The sequence below is a fragment of the Rhinatrema bivittatum genome, chromosome 5, assembly GCF_901001135.1.
Source record: "Rhinatrema bivittatum chromosome 5, aRhiBiv1.1, whole genome shotgun sequence".
In the NCBI taxonomy this organism is placed as follows: Eukaryota; Metazoa; Chordata; class Amphibia; order Gymnophiona; family Rhinatrematidae; genus Rhinatrema; species Rhinatrema bivittatum.
Window position 1 is genome coordinate 31,155,655 of NC_042619.1, and position 17,552 is coordinate 31,173,206.

A 17,552-nucleotide genomic window follows, 5' to 3' on the forward strand; every position below is an offset into this window, starting at 1 on the left:
ATGCTCATTAGATGAGGGCAGCTCACATCTTGTAAATGGTATTATTTAGTTTTCCTGGTGAAAGAAAGAAAGAAAGGGCGTTATACACAGTATTAATCATCTTTACTGGCTATGTTTTGTAATAAACTGTAGCTGTGGGGTTGTGAACTCAAGGTATAAAACTGATATTTAAAAAGGGAAAAAACAGTTTTGTGTTTATTTTTTCTTTCTTCCTGCTTTACCCTAAGTGAAAGATGTATTGTGCTTTTTTATTCCAAAGACTTATTTCTAAACACCAGAGACCCCCAAGAGGTGTTTCACCCCATCCAGCAATGAAAGCGACCTTCAAGGCCTGGTTGCTTTGCTCTGCTCTAGTCCAAGTGAAAATAGCATTATATTGTTGTATGCTCAAGGAACAGTTTCTTTGACTCTGCCTGTATCTCATGGTTCTCACTTTCAAAAGGTGCTCTTCTGACTTTTTTTTTTTTTCTTTCAACCTGCTAAGAAAAATATGTGGTTGCTTTTCTATGGAAGTCAGCATCACATTGAAAGAACATTGCTTAAGACTGGGCTGACAAGTGGCCTGACACAGGAGTGTGAATTACACCGAGAAAACTAAGCAAGTATTAATGTACTACCTCAAGTTAGTCCTGGATTTATGATCCCAGTGTCACTACACAGACTTTGTGTCGCCAAGACAGAAAAAAATTGCATAAAAACCTAAAAGATTGACTGCATTGTAGATTATTAGGTTAGAATGCCATTGCTTCTCAGACCCCCATTCGGCTAAGATCAAAGGAAAGGTTTGTGTGATGGCCTTTTTGGCAGAGATTGAGAACATACACAGTGTGGATAGGGAACTTTGTTTTCAGTTTTAATGTTATTTGTCTTAAAAATGTATCAGTGTTTATTAAAATCAACAAAATGGGAGGAAATCAGTGAAGAAAAAATTAGTCATTTTTTCCCACTGTTTTCCTCCCATTTTTATTCATTATAATAAACAATGATAAATTCCCAAGACAAAAAAAACAAATAAAAACTGAAAGTGAAATTTCCCTAAGTATGAAGAGTTATCACCCTGCCACTGACCCCATTAAGAACACAAATTTGTTCGGACCATGAAAGCAGAAAAAGACCATGTGGCTCATCCATTCTGCCCATTCATCCAATTTATGTAGTCCTTACAATTCCCATCACTCCCTCACAGATCCTCTGTATTTATCCCATGCTTTCTTGAATTCAGATACCGTTCTTGGTTCCATACATCCACTACTCTCTCTCAGGCCGATTCCATACTAGACGCGCATTTTTCACGCGCTAATATTACCCCTTATACAGTAAGGGGTAATAGCACGAGGAAAACGCGTGTCCAACCCCCCAAAAACTAATAGCGCCCGCAACATGCAAATGCATGTTGATGAGCCTATTAGTTAGTCCTGCACGATACAGAAAGTAAAATGTGTAGCCAACCCGCACATTTTACTTTCATAAATATGCGCCTGTCCAAAGGCAGGAGTTAATTTCGGCCAGCACCGGGAAAGTGTACAGAAAAGCAGAAAAACTGCTTTTCTGTATACCCTCCGACTTAATATCATAGCGATATTAAGTCAGAGGCCCCCCCCCCCCCCCCAACAATTGTAAAATAAATAAATAAATAAAAAATCTGCCCGCGGGTTGGAAGATGGACACTCAATTTTGCCGGCGTCCGTTTTCCGGTAAAATTAAGAGTCGGCTGTCAACCCGCACATTTTACTTTCATAAATAAGCGCCTGTCCGAAGGCAGGAGTTAATTTCTCTCGGCACTGGGAAAGTGTACAGAAAAGCAGAAAAAACTGCTTTTCTGTACACCCTCCGACTTAATATCATAGCGATATTAAGTCAGAGGCCCCCCCCCCCCCCCAAAAAAAATCAAAATTGTAAAAAAAAAAAAAATAAAAATAAAAAATCTGACCGTGGGTTGGAAGACAGACACTCAATTTGGCCGGCGTCCGTTTTCCGGTAAAATTAAGAGTCGGCTGTCAAACCCGCTGACAGCCGCCGCTTCTGTCAATAAGGAGGCGCTAGGGCTGCGCTAGTGTCCTTAGCGTCTCCTTTTTACCGCAGGCCCTCATTTAAATACAGAATCGCATGCCAGGAGAGTGGCCTGGGTGCGCATCGGGAGAACGGGCGCTCGCCTTGGTGCGCCGGCTCTCCTGCAAATTTTACTGAATCGGCCTGTCTGTAAAGAAATATTTCCTAAGATTACTCCCCCCATGGCTCTTCATTCTAGAACCTTCTTTCTGTTGAAAGAAGCTAGCCTCCCGTGAATTGAAACCTTTGAGATGTTTAAATATCTTTATCATATCTTCCCATCTCGTCTTTCCTCTGGGGTGTATATGTTTACATCTTTAAGTCTATCCTCATATGCTTTAGGATGAAGACCACTGATCATTTTAGTAGCCACCCTCTGAACCGCTTCCATCCTGTTTATATCCTTTTAAAGGTGGGGTTTCCAGAACTGTACACTGTATTCCAAGTGAGGGCTCACCAGGGACCTATCTAGGGGCAAAGTCATCTCCCTTTTTCTGCTGACTATCCTCTCCCTATGCAGCCAGGCATGTTTCTGGCTTTTGCCGTCGATATATCCACTTGTTTGGACATCTTAAGATCATCAGATACAATCATTCCCAAATCCTGCTCTTCTTTTGTGCTTAGAAGAATTTTGCCTCCAATACTGGACCTCTCCCTTGGGTTTTTGCACAATATGAGGCGGATGTTCAAAGGGTTACGTGCATATATTAGGCGCGTAACCACGAAAACCCGCTCCTGCTGGGGGGCATGTTAGGTAGGGGAAGGGAGGGGAAGGTGGGAGGAGGGCGGAAGGAAAGTTCCCTCCGAGGCCGCTCTGATTTCGGAGCGGCCTCGGAGGTAACGTAGGAAGGCTGTGCAGCTCGGCGCGCGCAAGTTGCACAATTGTGCAACCCCCTTGGTTGGGTGCGCCGACCCTGGATTTCATAACATGTGCGCGCATGTTATAAAATCGGGCGTAGATTTGTGCGCGCACAAATCTACGCCCACTTGTAGTTTTTTTAAATCTGGCCCTATCTGCATTACTCTGCATTTTTTAGCATTATATCTTAGCTGCCACACCTTACACCAGGGGTGGGCAATTCCAGTCCTCGAGGGCCACAAACCTGTCGAGGTTTTAGGATATCCTAATGAATATGCATGACATAGATTTGCATACAACTGAGGCAGAGTGCATGCAAATCTCTCTCATGCATATTCATTAGGGATATCCAGAAAACCAGACTGGTTTGTGGCCCTCGAGGACCGGAACTGCCCACCCCTGCCTTAGACCATTCCTCAAGCTTTGTTAGATCTTTCTTCATGTTTTCTACACCTTCTTGACTGTCTACCCTGTTGCAGATTTTGGTATCATTGACAAAAAGACAAACCTTTCCTAACAATCCTTCTGTTATGTTGCTCACGAAAATGTTGAAAAGAATTGGTCCCAGGACTGATCTGTAAGGCATACTGCTAATAACACCCCCCTCCTAAGAGCAAACTCCATTTACCGCTACCTTTTGTCTCCTCCCACTCACTGGGAGTATTAAATCACCCATTAAAAAACAAACAATCATTTTCGAATGTTTCTTGGCTTCTTTTCGGCTAAGATAAATCTAAGGTTTGTCACAAACTGAGAGCCTTTTTGGCCTTTTGACTGAACTTAAGAACCTGTACCACATTTGGGGTTAATACTCTGACATCCAATACCACCATGGACACAAAATTGGTTTGACTCTCTCTGGTCAAAGCAGTTGATTAAACCTCCCGTTAAAAACAGTTTAGAAAGTTAGGCACACAATCTAAATCCAGTTTCTAACTCTCAGGCCAACTGGAGCTGGTAGGGGGTTGCAGATCGAAAAAGTCTCCAGTTCCTCTCCTTCCCTTGGAAGGGTTAGCTACAGAATAGTCTTCATTTAATTTTTTTTGTAATGCATTTGTAACAGATGTAGAACCAGGTTTATATATATATTCCAAGAAGTAGAGAACAGTTCTAGAGTTTGAATTTAATTTTTCAAATTCATTCTGATGAATAAAGTTCAATGCATATTGTACGGGAGTCCCTCATGCATCACCCATCTGACTGTCCAAGGGTGAATATTGGTCCAGGCTCCAGAGGGGCACCTCCAAAACTGTTCTTTAAATTTTGGAATACATTTAAATGATATCCATCTCCATATGATCATGAGGCTCATTCTGTGCCCCTTAATAGGATGCTGTGATGCCAAATTACTGTAACTAAGGGTAAAGGGACATTGTAGGAATGTAGGGGCTAAACCCCCAACTGGCCATGGAATTATTGGCCTCAGATGCAGCTAGAATGAGTTTTCCAGAATATTCCTTTATGATGCACTTTCATGCCAGTCTGTGCTTATCTACAGCTGTGACCTCTGAATTTCTCTCTTAGGAATCATCAGTGAACTGAGACTCCAGCCCTATTTTAATGCTACCTTTTTCCTATCTTAACATCTAAGTGTTAGTTCCATGTTTTTCCTGTACTTTTTAAAAATTTGGTTTTCTGAGCCATAATAAATGTCCACCGCACCGTCCCATTGTGACTGCTGAGCCTCTGACTATCACTTACCTACAGACATTATCAAAGGCTTTTCCCGTATGCACAGAAAGGGAGAAAGGCTTTGATAACTTGGGTCCATTTTCTTCCTAATGTGAAGAGGTCTTCATATCCCATGAACAAAGCAGAAACACAAAGAGCGAAAACACATTTTAAAGCAAAGAATAGCCTCAGGGACTAATGTGAACAAATAAAATTAGGAAAGAAAAAAAAAAAGAGAGGAATAGATAAAATGAGGTCCCTAGGGAGGAGCCCAGGAATGGGGTGGGACTGAGCTCCACCCCTCTCGGTAGGGACCATGCCCAAGGAAGTGGGATACAAAAAGGGCAGAAGGGGGAATGAAGGAAGCTGGACCTGAATGGAAGGAGAAGGTTGACATCAGGAACCTAGGAAGACTGATAGGAAGAAGGAGCTGCTAGGCCTTCAGATTCCTCTGGCCTTCTGCATGTGGACTTGATGATCCAAGTCAGCCTGGGACCTTGGGGCTGGCTGAGGCTCCATTTTCCTTTAAGGTTAAGAGTTTGTTTTTGAGTTGTAAATGTCTGGCTAGAAACGGGGTCATGCTCGAGCCAGAATGATAGCCTAGTCAGAAAGACAAAGTTCTATACGGAGGAATAAGCAGCCATTTAGCATATGGAAGGTCACTGGAAGCTGCAGGGATTCCTGAAGAACCAGCCCAAAATCATCACACCTACCTTATTTTAAATCATGCTAACCCATCTAGGGAAACTTCAAGGTGGGGGTTTAAATTGCTGTTTCTTCCATTACTGGATTCCTTGCTAGCTCAGATACTCTTCTATTTTTAAACTTAACAGCCTGTGGGAGGACCAGCTCTAATCTATGTCCCTCCCCCACGATATGACATCTTAGATCAGGGTGGTTCTTTCCTGCTAAAAGGGGGGTGACCAGGCCTCTTCTGCCAAAGTTTTCAGGGTGCTGTTTTTAAGAGGCATGTAGGGAATATCCTTAGCTGAAATGAAAGAATGTCCAGTTCCATAAGGCAACCTGTCCCCCCTCCTCTCCCAGCACTCTCCATCCCCACAGCTAGCAACCGATGAGCCCAAGCAATTACTTGGTGATTCAACAAGACAAGAGGGCAGAATGAAACAGAATGCAGTCGTTGGAGCTCCTGCCATTTGCTAGAGGTTGAGGGGTCAGGTAGGAGTCCCCTGCTGGCCAATAACATTGAACTTGTTCAGCAATTTAGCGACAGGCTCACTGTCACGGGGGACGGAAAAGGCTGCACAGCAGAGCACCGGATTGCAAATGGCACTCAGGAGCAGCAGGGGAGCATAACAAAGCTAAATTTAACGCTGTGAAAGGTTTGTGTTTGCTGGCTAGCTGCACTCTGACTGTGATATTTTTTCTGCTTTACCAATGTGTCTTTCTTTCAACATAAAGACAATAGGTTACAACAAAGCACATTTGTGCCACCCTACTATATGTGCTGAACAATATACCACCCCATCTTTTTCCTGCCTGCATTTAAGTGCAGTATTTCTGCCTCTGACTGCTCCAACAAGACATTTTCAAAATAATTGAGCCTGGAGATTTCAGACTTCCAACCCATGGAAGAATCACTGACAACAGAGTGGAAAGTTAGATGAATCCCCCCTAACCCCCGAAGAGGCACGTCCTGACTATCTGGCTATTTATTGTAAGTGAACGTATGTGGGAAATATCTGGGTTGGAGCTGGATATTTTGGGTCTCTGGGGGAGCTCCCAGGTTCTCTGAGGCTTTCCAGAGCCGAAAGGGCTACGAATGTGGCAGAGGCTGGCGAGGAGGTGCTTCTGTTCCCCCTCTAGTCCCTGGCTCCTCCTACGGCCTCCAACCGGAGAGGGGCAGGAGTGCAGCGAGCAGGGGGAGCGGCTCTTCCTGCCCGCCCCCTCCCGCAGCCGTCTGCGCTATTCTGTCAGTGCGGCGCCGCGCCAATTCTGAATCAGAAGGGGAGAGGGAGAAGGCAGAGCAAGGGGAAGGAGTTGGGGGGAGACTGGGAGAGAGTAAGAAAGAAAGGGCGAAGGGAAAGAGCGAAGGGGGAGGCAGAGGGGAAAGGAAAAGTAAAAAAAGGGGCGAAGTGGAGGGGGAGGAGAGAACCATGGCAGAAAAGGGCTAAAGTGAAGGGAAAGCAAAGGGCTGAGTGATCAAGCAGTGGGAAGAATGGGAGGGGGAAGGCCTGGGGAGGAGAGGGAAAGGGAGTTTGTTTCGCTTTCCAGTGCTGCCAAGCACTAACATCAGTGGAAAAGTTTAATAAGGTTTTTATTTATGTAAAATATTTTGTGCCGTTCGATCTCATTTTACACTGCCTTAGTCTTCCAGAAGGTACTTCTGTCAGGAGACTCTGTCGGAGCAAGTACAAGAATAAATGATATTTACCTTGGTCATTCTTTTGTTATCTCAGTGTTAATCTCTCTTTTGCCTTCTCTTCATTCCAAGTTGCATTTTATCCCTGTTTTATTGTAACTGCTACCTTATTCTTCTATCACATGTTAATGTTTTTAAGTTATTAAGTATTTATTCTGTTGTCACACCTTGTTATTTGTAAACCGGCATGATGCGACTCCCATCGCGAATGCCGGCATATAAGAAATTTAAATAAAATAAATAAAAAATATTGATTTTATACGTGGGCGGGACAGCTTTCAGAGTGTTTTTCCCGTGTTATCTGGCTTTCTGAACATTGCCCTCCCTCAATGGTGGTAGAAGTGTGCGCCTACATTTAGCCTCACTGAGAGGAGGCGTTCCCAGGGCACATGAGGAGGAGGGAGGAAGAGAATGCGTGTGGATTGCATTTTCAAATTTTTGTGTGCACTTACCCAGGAAGAATCTACCCGCGGTAAATGCAGTTGCAAATGACCGCACTTTGTACCCTTGGCAAACCTCAAAGCGAAAATACACATATAACCATCGCTTTCAAAACTGCTGCAAGGTCCTCGGATAACAAGCAGGCACGGTTTTCATCCCAACGTGGACAGCTTGAAAACTGTCTCCAAAGGCTACTAAACTGGGCTTGCCCCAGGACTCAGCCCTTAAATCCTGCGTGCCGCACACCTGGCTGTGAATCTGCTGACTTTCTGGGCCGGCTGGGGGTTGGGCTCATTACTGATCCCAGGGAGGGAGGTAAAATGGCTCATGCACAGTCTCACAGTAGATGACAGCAGAATCAACCAACCCCTCCAATCTGCCCAACTATTTTTTATCTACACCGTTCAGGATATATCCCAGTTGCCAGCTGTACAGCATGAACACCTGTAAGATCTTGCTCCTTATCCAGGACAGATTCTGTCATCTTCTTCATTATTGCTCTACCACCTCGGGCAGGCGAGCATAAAAAACCATCTCCCTCTTAGTTCATTCCCAGCACCCCCCCCCTTTCCCCATGTCTAACCACAAAGCTTTCTAACAATTTAAATAGCTACTAGTATGAACACTGCTGTTGCCCAAACCTTCGACCTCTTAGGTCCCCCATACAGAGCCAGAAAAGAGAGACCCGGCTACGCGAGTGTCCGCATTGCTGCTAGGACCTCTAGTTATTACTGTACTTGCGGCCTGCCAGACAGGACCCAGCTGCTGTCATTACACTGCAGCCTGCGGATGGATCTGGCCGCACGGTTGCTTATATTTCCGTTAAGATTACTATGGCTGCTCTGAAAGTCCCAGGCATAAAGAGCTGGGCTAATCAGTCACCTTGGACTTTCAGAGCTCGGGCTTGGCGAAGGTTCCTAGTGCTGCTCAGAGAAGGCATCAGGGGTGAAGGTATTAAAGAGAAACAAAGAGTGGAAAAGGAAAAAAAACTAAACTACTGAAATGTTTTTCTCTGCAGTGCAAGAAACAAGCTTGACTGCTGTTTTCTGGGTTAATTGCTAATTTCCTATAAAACTAGTTTGCATTTATTTATTTATTTCCTTTATATGCCGACATTTGATCGAGATATCACATCGGTTTACATATAACTGAGTGAATAGGGCAGGTTCTGCCTTATTTTACATTGTAACATGTTAACTTTTCTAGGAACTAAAGAGATGAGTATATATTTTTAACATTTATAAGATATTAAAGTAATAGCAATTCAAAGTAACATTTATAATATATTAATATAAATACGGACTTACATCGTAAGGAGGTATTTTGTAATTTATAACAATTTACATTGCACCGGGGTGACTAGAGTTAGGAATGGAGAGAAATATTTCTGATAGGATAAGGTAATGTTGGATGGGAAAGGATGGTTGGATGAGGATTAAGGAGGGGGCTTCGGGAGGCTAGCTGGGGGAGGCTTTTAAAGAGAGTGGGGGGGCGGGGGGGGGAGAGAGGAATAAAGGGGGGCTGGGGGGGTTACATCGGTGGGGCGTGGGCTGAATGAGGGTGGTGTCATGGTGGGAGAAAGGCAGGAGGGAGGTTTATTTAGGGGGGTGTGTTGAACGGGGGGGGGGGAGTGAGGAGTCTGGCTGGAGGGTTTCATTGGTAGAGAGGAATTGCTCTGATTTCAGATTTTTTATTCAAACAGGATGGGATGAAAGTTTATTAGACAATTTAAAATCTAGCATTGGGTCTAAAATAACATTTTGTGTTAGAAGCGTAACTGGATTCAGAAAACAACCGAGGGCTCTGACTTCTACGGTCTGGGTTACTGATTACATAGACACAAAGGAAAAAGCATATATCTGCTTCTATGGCCAAGTCCTAAACGAAACACAGAAAGTGTGCAGGGGCTTAACTTGCCGGTGCAGTGGTTAATGCCCTTGACCAATAAGCCTTGATCCTTTTAATGCAACTGCAGCATTGCTTCTCACTTTGATGGCAGGGGGAACTGGATTCAGAGAATAACCAAAAGGGCCCCGATTTCTATGGTCCGGGGAACTGATACTCAGGCATAAGGGAAAAAGCACAGGACTGCTTCCAAGGCAAAGTGCATAAGCAAAGCACGTCAAGCAGCACTGTCTGAATTTTCAAGAAAGCTCCTCACCCAGTTAAAAATGTTGCTAGCTGCAATTTTTATGGGTTATTATAAATCTTGGAATAACTGCACGGAGCGGTAGTTACCACCTGGGGAAGCTTGCTGGGCAGACTGGATGAACCATTTGGTCTTTTCCTGCCGACATTACTGTGCTGCTATGATAAAATAATTCCACTCTGTCCAACAGTTACTTGGAAACTCAGAGACAGGTTTCTGTAAACAAAGAACTTGTGGTTTGATTTCTCAGGGGATTTTATCCATTTTCAGCCTGAAGTTATCTCAGTTGCATGGGGACTAACACCGGTCCCTAGAACAATTGCAAGACCAGCTTTTAATACAGGAGTGTGTAGTGCGCAATACCTTGCTATTGTCCCACTCCTGGGTTTTCATATGAGTGTTGACGAGTTCGTAGGATGGCTCCATTGCATCTGTATCTGGTTTGGGGTATCCAGGGATCACGTTGTGCAGCTGGAATCCAAAGGTAAGCAGCCAGTTGTTGACATCTGGAACAGGCGAGAAAGAAGCAGAAATTAACAGATTTTCAGTGACTAAAGTCTCCCACATAAGCGAAAGGTTTCTTAACAACATGCGACAACAAGCGCAGTGTGCGTGAAAGTCAGCACTATTCCTTAAGGCTTACAGGAATAATACTTATGCTGCACATTTTCTAAGCTTCTGTACGGTTTCACCAGCAATTGAGCTGAAGCTGCTCTGTGCAAACTAAAGTGAAATATAACCAAACAGAGTTTCTGGAAAGGACCTCAGTGAAGCCGCTGTAATGTGGATGGACGGTTATAAGTCACAACTGCCTTCCCAGTGCCGTGAAATCCGCTCTGCTATTCACAGTAATCAATTGCCTGAGTAATGGCTCCTACTTCAGTCATCAATCATTTTTTATCCACCTATTTGATAATGCCCTTGATAAGGAGGCAAGAGTCAAGATCAAATGAAAGGTTTAATTAACTGTAGTATTACTGGCAAAAGTTCCATCATTGGTGTAACAGCTGTAGATTTGTTTGTTTGAAACAACGCAAATGAAACAAATCTTATCAAGTATTTAATCCCAGCTAGTCCAGTGAGTGAGCTGTGGCATTGCTCTGCACAGCTACTCACAGGCTCGGTTTGACAGCTGCTTGGTTTTTAATTTTTAATATTGTTATCCTTACATAAAGCTTGGGGGTAACCTGCATGGAGCGGCAGTTACTACCCTAAGAAACTTGCTGGGCAGACTGGATGAACCACGTGGTCTTTCTCTGCCGTCATTACTATGTTACTATGATTTCTCTTTTCAGCTCTTGCTTCTTGGATTTACAATGCCTAAGTGGGATTTATAATCCTTGGAGGGAAGGGGGAGGGACGGTTGAGTACTATTTTTGTGTTAATACCCAGAGCCAGTCACACTAAAAGTTTTCTCCCCCATGATTAGAGGTAATTTTTAAAGTCATTTACGTGCATAAATGGCTTTTGTTATAAAATTGCACATAAAAGTATGCAAGTCACCTGATTTTGCACATGCTTCTATGTGCACAAAAAAGAGACTTTCCATGAGGTAGAGTTTGGATATATGCATGTACATCAGATTTTAAAAAGTATGCCTGTAAATTCACATGTACAGGTTAATGTCCTGCAAAGAGCAGGTGTAACTTTGTGAGGGTGAGTTTGTACGCATTATTTCGCATTAAGCTCTCTTTGAAATTGGCATAACTTATGCGCGCAGCTGCCGCATAAGTTGCTGTGATGTTATAAAATCATCCTCAGTACAGTGTAAAACAAAGCCCAAAAGTGAAAGAATCAATATATCATTGATGAGTTAGTATCTCACTTTAACTCGAATTAAAGAAGTGAAGAAAAGTGGACTTACAGGAGGTGGACCGCTGCTGGTTAACAAGGTTGTGGATGGAAGGGCACTAGGCAGCAAACCGTTTACAGGCAATGAAGTATGGGAGGAGCTAGGAAACTTAAACGTGGATAAAGCCATGGGGCTGGACCAAATTCACCCCAGGGTGCTGAAAGAGCTCAGAGATTTGATGGCGAGTCTGCTAAGTGTTCTGTTCAACAGATCACTAATTTCGGGCATAGTGCCAAAGGATTGGAGAAGAGCGGTGGTGGTACCGCTACACAAGACTGGTAGCAGAAACGTGGCTGGAAACTACAGGCCGGTTAGTCTCATCTCAGTGGTGGGTAAATTGATGGAGAAGCTGTTGCAGGAAAGGATAGTAAACTATCTGGAATCCAGAGGGTTGCTGGATCCAAGACAACATGGATTCACCAGGGGGAGGTCCTGTTAGACGAATTTGATAGATTTCTTTGACTATGTGATGAGAGAATTGAACCATGGAAGAACGCTGGATGTAGTCTACTTGGACTTTAGTGGAGCATTTGATACAGTCCCGCACAGAAGACTTCTAAACAAAATGAGAAAAAAGTTTGGCGCTGAGTGACAAGACAGTGAAGTGGATTGCAAACTGGCCAACGGATAGAAGACAGAGTGTGATGGTGAATGGAACCTACTCTGAGGAGAGAAGGGTATTGAGTGGTGTGCCGCAGGGATTGATGTTGGAGCCAGCACTGTTCAATATCTTCGTGAGCGTTAAAATGGAAGGGATTGAGGGTAAAGTCTGTCTATTCGCAGATGATACTAAGATCTGCAATAGGGTGGATATACCGGAAGGAGTGGAGAAAACGAGAAATGATCTAAGAAAGCTAGACAAGTGGTCTGAAACATGGCAGCTGAGCTTCATTGCAAAGAAGTGCAGAGTCATGCATCTGGGGAGTGGCAACCCAAAGGAACTGTATGTATTGGGGAATGAAGAACTGATAAGTACGGAGCAAGAGAGGGACTTAGGGGCTCATAGTGTCTAGTGATCTGAAGATGGCAAAACAGTGTGATAAGGTGTTTGCTAAAGCCAGAAGAATATTGGGCTGCATAGAAAGAGGAATATCTAGTAAGAAAAAAGAAGTGATAATTCCTTTGTACAGATCCTTGGTGAGGCCCAATCTGGAGTACTGCGTTCAGTTCTGGAGTCTGTATCTCAAGGGGGACAGAGACAGAGTGGAGGCGGTTCATAGAAAGGTGACCAACATGGTGGCAGACCTCCATCATATGATCTATGAGGATAGGTTGAGGGCCTTAAATATGTACATCCTGGAAGAGAGGAGACGCAGAGGGGACACGATACCGACCTTCAGATACATGAAACATATAAATTATTCACAACTAAAAACAAATCTCAATAAAGAGAACTGGGGTCATGCTATGAAACTCCAGGGAGGTAAACTCAAATTGAATGTCAGGAAATATTTCTTCATGGAGACAGTGATGGCCGCTTGGAACGCCCTTCCGGAGGAGATGGTGAGAAAGAAGACAGTTAAGGACTTTAAAAGGGCATGGGATAGACTATTTGGATCCTTAGGGAAATAAATCCATGAGTCAGGGGGATGAGCAGTAACATGAGGGAGGAAGTAAATGGGAAATTGTGAAGAAGAATACAGGTTACGATATCAATTAGGGAATGGATTAGACTCTGTGAACCCCTTAAGGAGCTAAAGATAAGAGGCATAGGGTCAAGTTTCAATTAAACACTAGTGACAATGAAAGGGCCCAGACTATAGGACTGTGATTGGAATTCAAAACAAGATTGCGGGGCAGACTCGATGAACCATCTGGTCTTTTCTGCTGTCAATTCTATGTTTCTATGTTTAGCGCGAGCTGGCAAATGTGCGAACATGTGCACCCGTGCACTGGTATCAGTTACTATTCTTGTGTTCAGACTGAAGCACCTGTAGTGCCTTCTTACCTTGTTCTTTGTGCAGTCACATTATACATTCATACCTGCCACATAAGTGCAGCCAGGATGAACTGCTACTTCTGAGACCTCTGCAGCCCTTCTCAATATGGCTGCCTCAGCCTATCATTTCCTCATGGTAGTGCACTATGCCCATGATCACATGACTGTAAGAGCCAATGAAGCACAAGGGAGGATTTGACCAGTGAAAATGTTGAGAGGACAAAGATTTTAAATCCTCCTTGGGTTTTTGGGGAGGCTAATAGTGAGTGACAGCATAAGACAGCAGACATGCTACCTGTGACTCTGCTTTTTAGGCATGTTGTCCAGGCATTTTCATAGAGAGTATCCCAGTTAGATTGGGCAGTAGGAGATAAGCAAATTGCTGGGACGAGACCATCTGTAACTTACTAAGAGTAACAGCACCACTGCCTTGCTGAGCTCTTGTGGTTGCTGTGAGGCCCCTGTGGTCTGTGACAGGAATGCTGTTTGCTGCTGCCTGCACTGAGGAGGGCAATGCGTGCACTTTTCCCCACCTGGGGATGGGGACATTTTCAAGAGAGTTTTCTCCATGGGCGAACACCCATTTACCCATGGAAATCCCTCTTATGTTATTTAAACTGTAAATTGCTTTGATTTTTAAAGAAAGGTGGTATATTAAGAGCAACAAAATAATAATAAATTTCTGCCTTCCTTTCCCTCCCTTAGCCTGGCCTTCCCCCCTCCTTTCTCTCTCCCCATCCCAAAGAGAACAGTGACAGCTGCAGAGGCCTGTAATGACCCTTTGGGGTTCAGAACGAGTTAGGCCCTAATTCTAAGTCCCTTTTGAGCTAGGATAGTTGGAAACGGAGGGAAAGGTGAACAATTTTGGAATAGCTCCTTCACTATGGTTGCAGGAATGTCAGACCCCCCCTTCCCCCTCCCGGTTTATAAAAGCAGCCTGCTGTCTAGATAAGTGTGGCATTTTGTGTTAAGAGTTTAGAGGAGTAGGAGTACTCATAGTTTTGTTCCCCAGGTCTCCCGGTCCGGATCCTCACTCTAACTGGAAGGAGGCAAGTGCTTACCAATGCTAGCCTCAGGGTTGTTTTGGGGCTTTTGGACTCTTGAGTTTTAGTTTTTTTCTGTGAGGGCCCTGGTGTGTTTTGAATTTGGGGACTCCCTGTGCTGGGTTAGGTCAGGGGGTAGGGAAGATTCCACTGCTCTCCATCCCACACGGTGTGGGCTGGAACAGAGGTGACTCATTGCAGAAGTGTTCCACCGTTTGTGATATTTTTGTGAAGAGTTTTTTCTTTTAGTTATTTATTTGTTGAGTTTTATATACCGTCATTCGGTGAAGCCATCACAACGGTTTACAAGATTCAAAGTGTCATATTCTTAACGATTGTGAATTAAGGTATAACAGGATATATATTAAACAAAAAGTTAATCTTTTATAGTCCAGAAAAAAATTCATTTTTGAGTTAGGAGGGTTTGTTAGGTGCTGATTGGAGACAAGTTCTTTTATGTATTTGGTTGGTAGTTCCTTTGGGTTTTGGGATGTTGGGATGTTTGAGTTTCAATGTAGACTTTGTGAAACAGCCATGTTTTTAGATCTTTTTTGAAAGTTTTGAGGTTAGGTTGTGACTCATTGCAGAAGTGTTCCACCGTTTGTGATATTTTTGTGAAGAGTTTTTCTCTTTTCACTTGAGTTATCAGGGAAGAAGTTTGTGGCCACCCTTCCTGCCCTGAAGAGGGGACATCTAAAGGTGCTGCCGTGTTCTCTGCTGACTGGACCTTTCCTAAGGAAGACCCTGTTTTGTCAACTGAAGAGGGGAACTGTCAGTAAAATCTTTTGATACAGTTGAGGACTCCTATCCGGAGTCTTCACCCTGAGACAGGGACACCTTTGAGACTGTGCAAAGACTTAGACCGTATATTTTTCCTGACGGTATTTTTGGAAGGGGATTGTTCTGTCCATCTAGGATACCCTTGTCTCCCTGGAAGGCCTTGCTTTTCCATGCTCTGGAGGGTAAGAGTTTCCTGGCCCGGATACCGAGAGATCCTTGCACATATAGAAAAAAAAAAAGATTGGAGGCTTGTGATTTCCATCTGCTGTGAGCCATGTCAAATCGCCATTTAAAAAATCTTTTGCAATAAAGTTTAATTTGGACATTCAGATCTCTTCATATACAGTGAACTGTTGCCTCCCCAGGACAACAAATTGAGGGTCACCCCTGCCACTCTGGGCCTTGAACGATCCAGTCCTTCCCCCCATCAGGTCCAGAACTCTGCCCAAGAGCCCCCAAGATCTGTGTCGACAGAGAGAGAGAGAGAGAGAGAGAGAGAGAGGGGGGGGGGGGGGCGGGGCGGGGGAGCGTGCCCCTCCATTCTGGCAGAAACCGAAGACAGGGTAACAGGCTGGTGGGGACGGTCAGTGTTTTCCACGATTTGGCAGAAAATGCCTAATTCTGCATCAGTTGTTGTAGCTACAGAATACGAGGGTCTCTGCACTATATCCAGTTTTTACCATCAACTGGGAAAAAAAAAAAAGCATTTCCCAATGAAAATGGAAACCTAGCAAAAGGTTAATAAGGACTTTCAACTCCCTGTGCTACAAAGTAATGCTACACCTTGCAGACATAAATATATTGTAATATGGTGTTAAACCAGAATAATTTTAAACAGCCACATGTGCAGAGCAGAATGTTGCCCATCCATGACACAACATGTGCTCATAAAATACTTTATACTGGAACATTCATCCTTCAACTATTGCAATCGACTACGTGTAGTAAGATGTTTTATAATTTCTAAATGATTCTTTTATGGTATACGAATTGCTATCTCATGCTGTCTGGCTGAGAAGACCATTAAGAAACACTGAGCACTTCTCTCTGCCACAACCAACTCAACACAATGATTCTTGCAATGTAAGAAACATAAGTCATAGCACCTCTTAACTTTTTATAGACCAACTATGCATTACATATTTACAAGTAGTTCTCTGTATTCTACTGAAAAAAGGAGGGAAACATTCTCCTTTTCTTGCCTAGTGGAGTAGTCCACTTTCATTGGGTGGCAGAGATCCTACGAGATCGGGGCGTATCAGACTAGCCGAGAGCCTTCCCCACCTGCACTTTCCCTCACCACAATCTTAAGGTGCCGCACCACAGCTTCCCAACCACTCCGGAGCATCCCCCCATACCGTCGAAACATAAAAATCCCTCCTGGGAGCAGGGTATCAACCTTACCCGCCTCTGGCGCCCCAGTGCCGCACTGGAAGCCTAAACAGCGTGACAAGAAGCTGCCCTGGAGCACCGGGAAAGGGGTGAGATCACGCCCCACTCCTGGCAGGGCTTCGTATGCGTAGGTTTGCTGTGATCATTTTCAAAGCGGACTCGTGCACGCAAGTCTGCTCTGAAAGTGGGTGAACTTAATTGCATACTTGCTGGCTAGCTTATGTGCGATGCTACAGAATCACCCTCAAAACGTACAAAGGAAAAGCTATTCACCAGGTGGGCTGCAATCCCGAAGGACTCTTGTGAGGAGGAAAACGTCTCTTGGTGCTTAAGTAAGGCAGAAACCTTGGGATGTTTTATGCAAGCACAGACCCACAATTGGCCACCTCTAATTTTCTGCAAATTCTGAGATTGCACATGTCTAATATGCTCAGAGAGGCTGGCAATTTTTATTCATATCAGACCGAAAGAGGAAAGCTGTATATTACTGCCATCTAGCACAGATGGGAAATAAACACATCTCAAAGGATTCCACAACATTCTTGTTTGCTGCTTATCTCAAATCTGATTTTAAAAAATGAGGAAAAAATAAATTAACAGCATTTTCTGTTGGGTGGATTAAATAAACCAAACACACCACTAATTCAGCAAGAGGCAGTGACAACGTTTTGTGACAGAAAAGCACATTTCACTTCACACTATTTTTTTTAAGCTACGGCAACCTGCCAGCACATTTCACAGGAAATTCATTTGAGGGAACAGAGAAGGCGTGCTTAATGCAGACAGATGAAATGGAAATGTCAGCCCAATCCATCGGATTCCAAAGGTGGCGGGCAAGGCTTTGCGCCACGGAGCACAGAAACTCTACAATATTCATGTTTAACAATGGGGCTTTCTCCAGCATAAACATCCTCCTAAGTCAGCTTCCTCTGAGTGACATGCATCCCGGGAGATGCTCTCTCCCGTGCTCTTCTGAGTGTCCGTTGTCAACAGGGTG

General features: G+C 44.0%; 1 protein-coding gene across 1 annotated transcript in view; it reads right to left on the reverse strand.

The window, feature by feature from the left end:
* The window catches only part of TENM4 (teneurin transmembrane protein 4), a 954,015-nt gene that overhangs the window by 15,417 nt on the left and 921,046 nt on the right, over positions 1 to 17,552 (reverse strand). Inside the window, exon 29 of the mRNA XM_029602209.1 lies at positions 9,913 to 10,055. Within this exon, the coding sequence (XP_029458069.1) occupies positions 9,913 to 10,055 (143 nt within the window). The remainder of the gene's footprint in view (positions 1 to 9,912; positions 10,056 to 17,552) is intronic.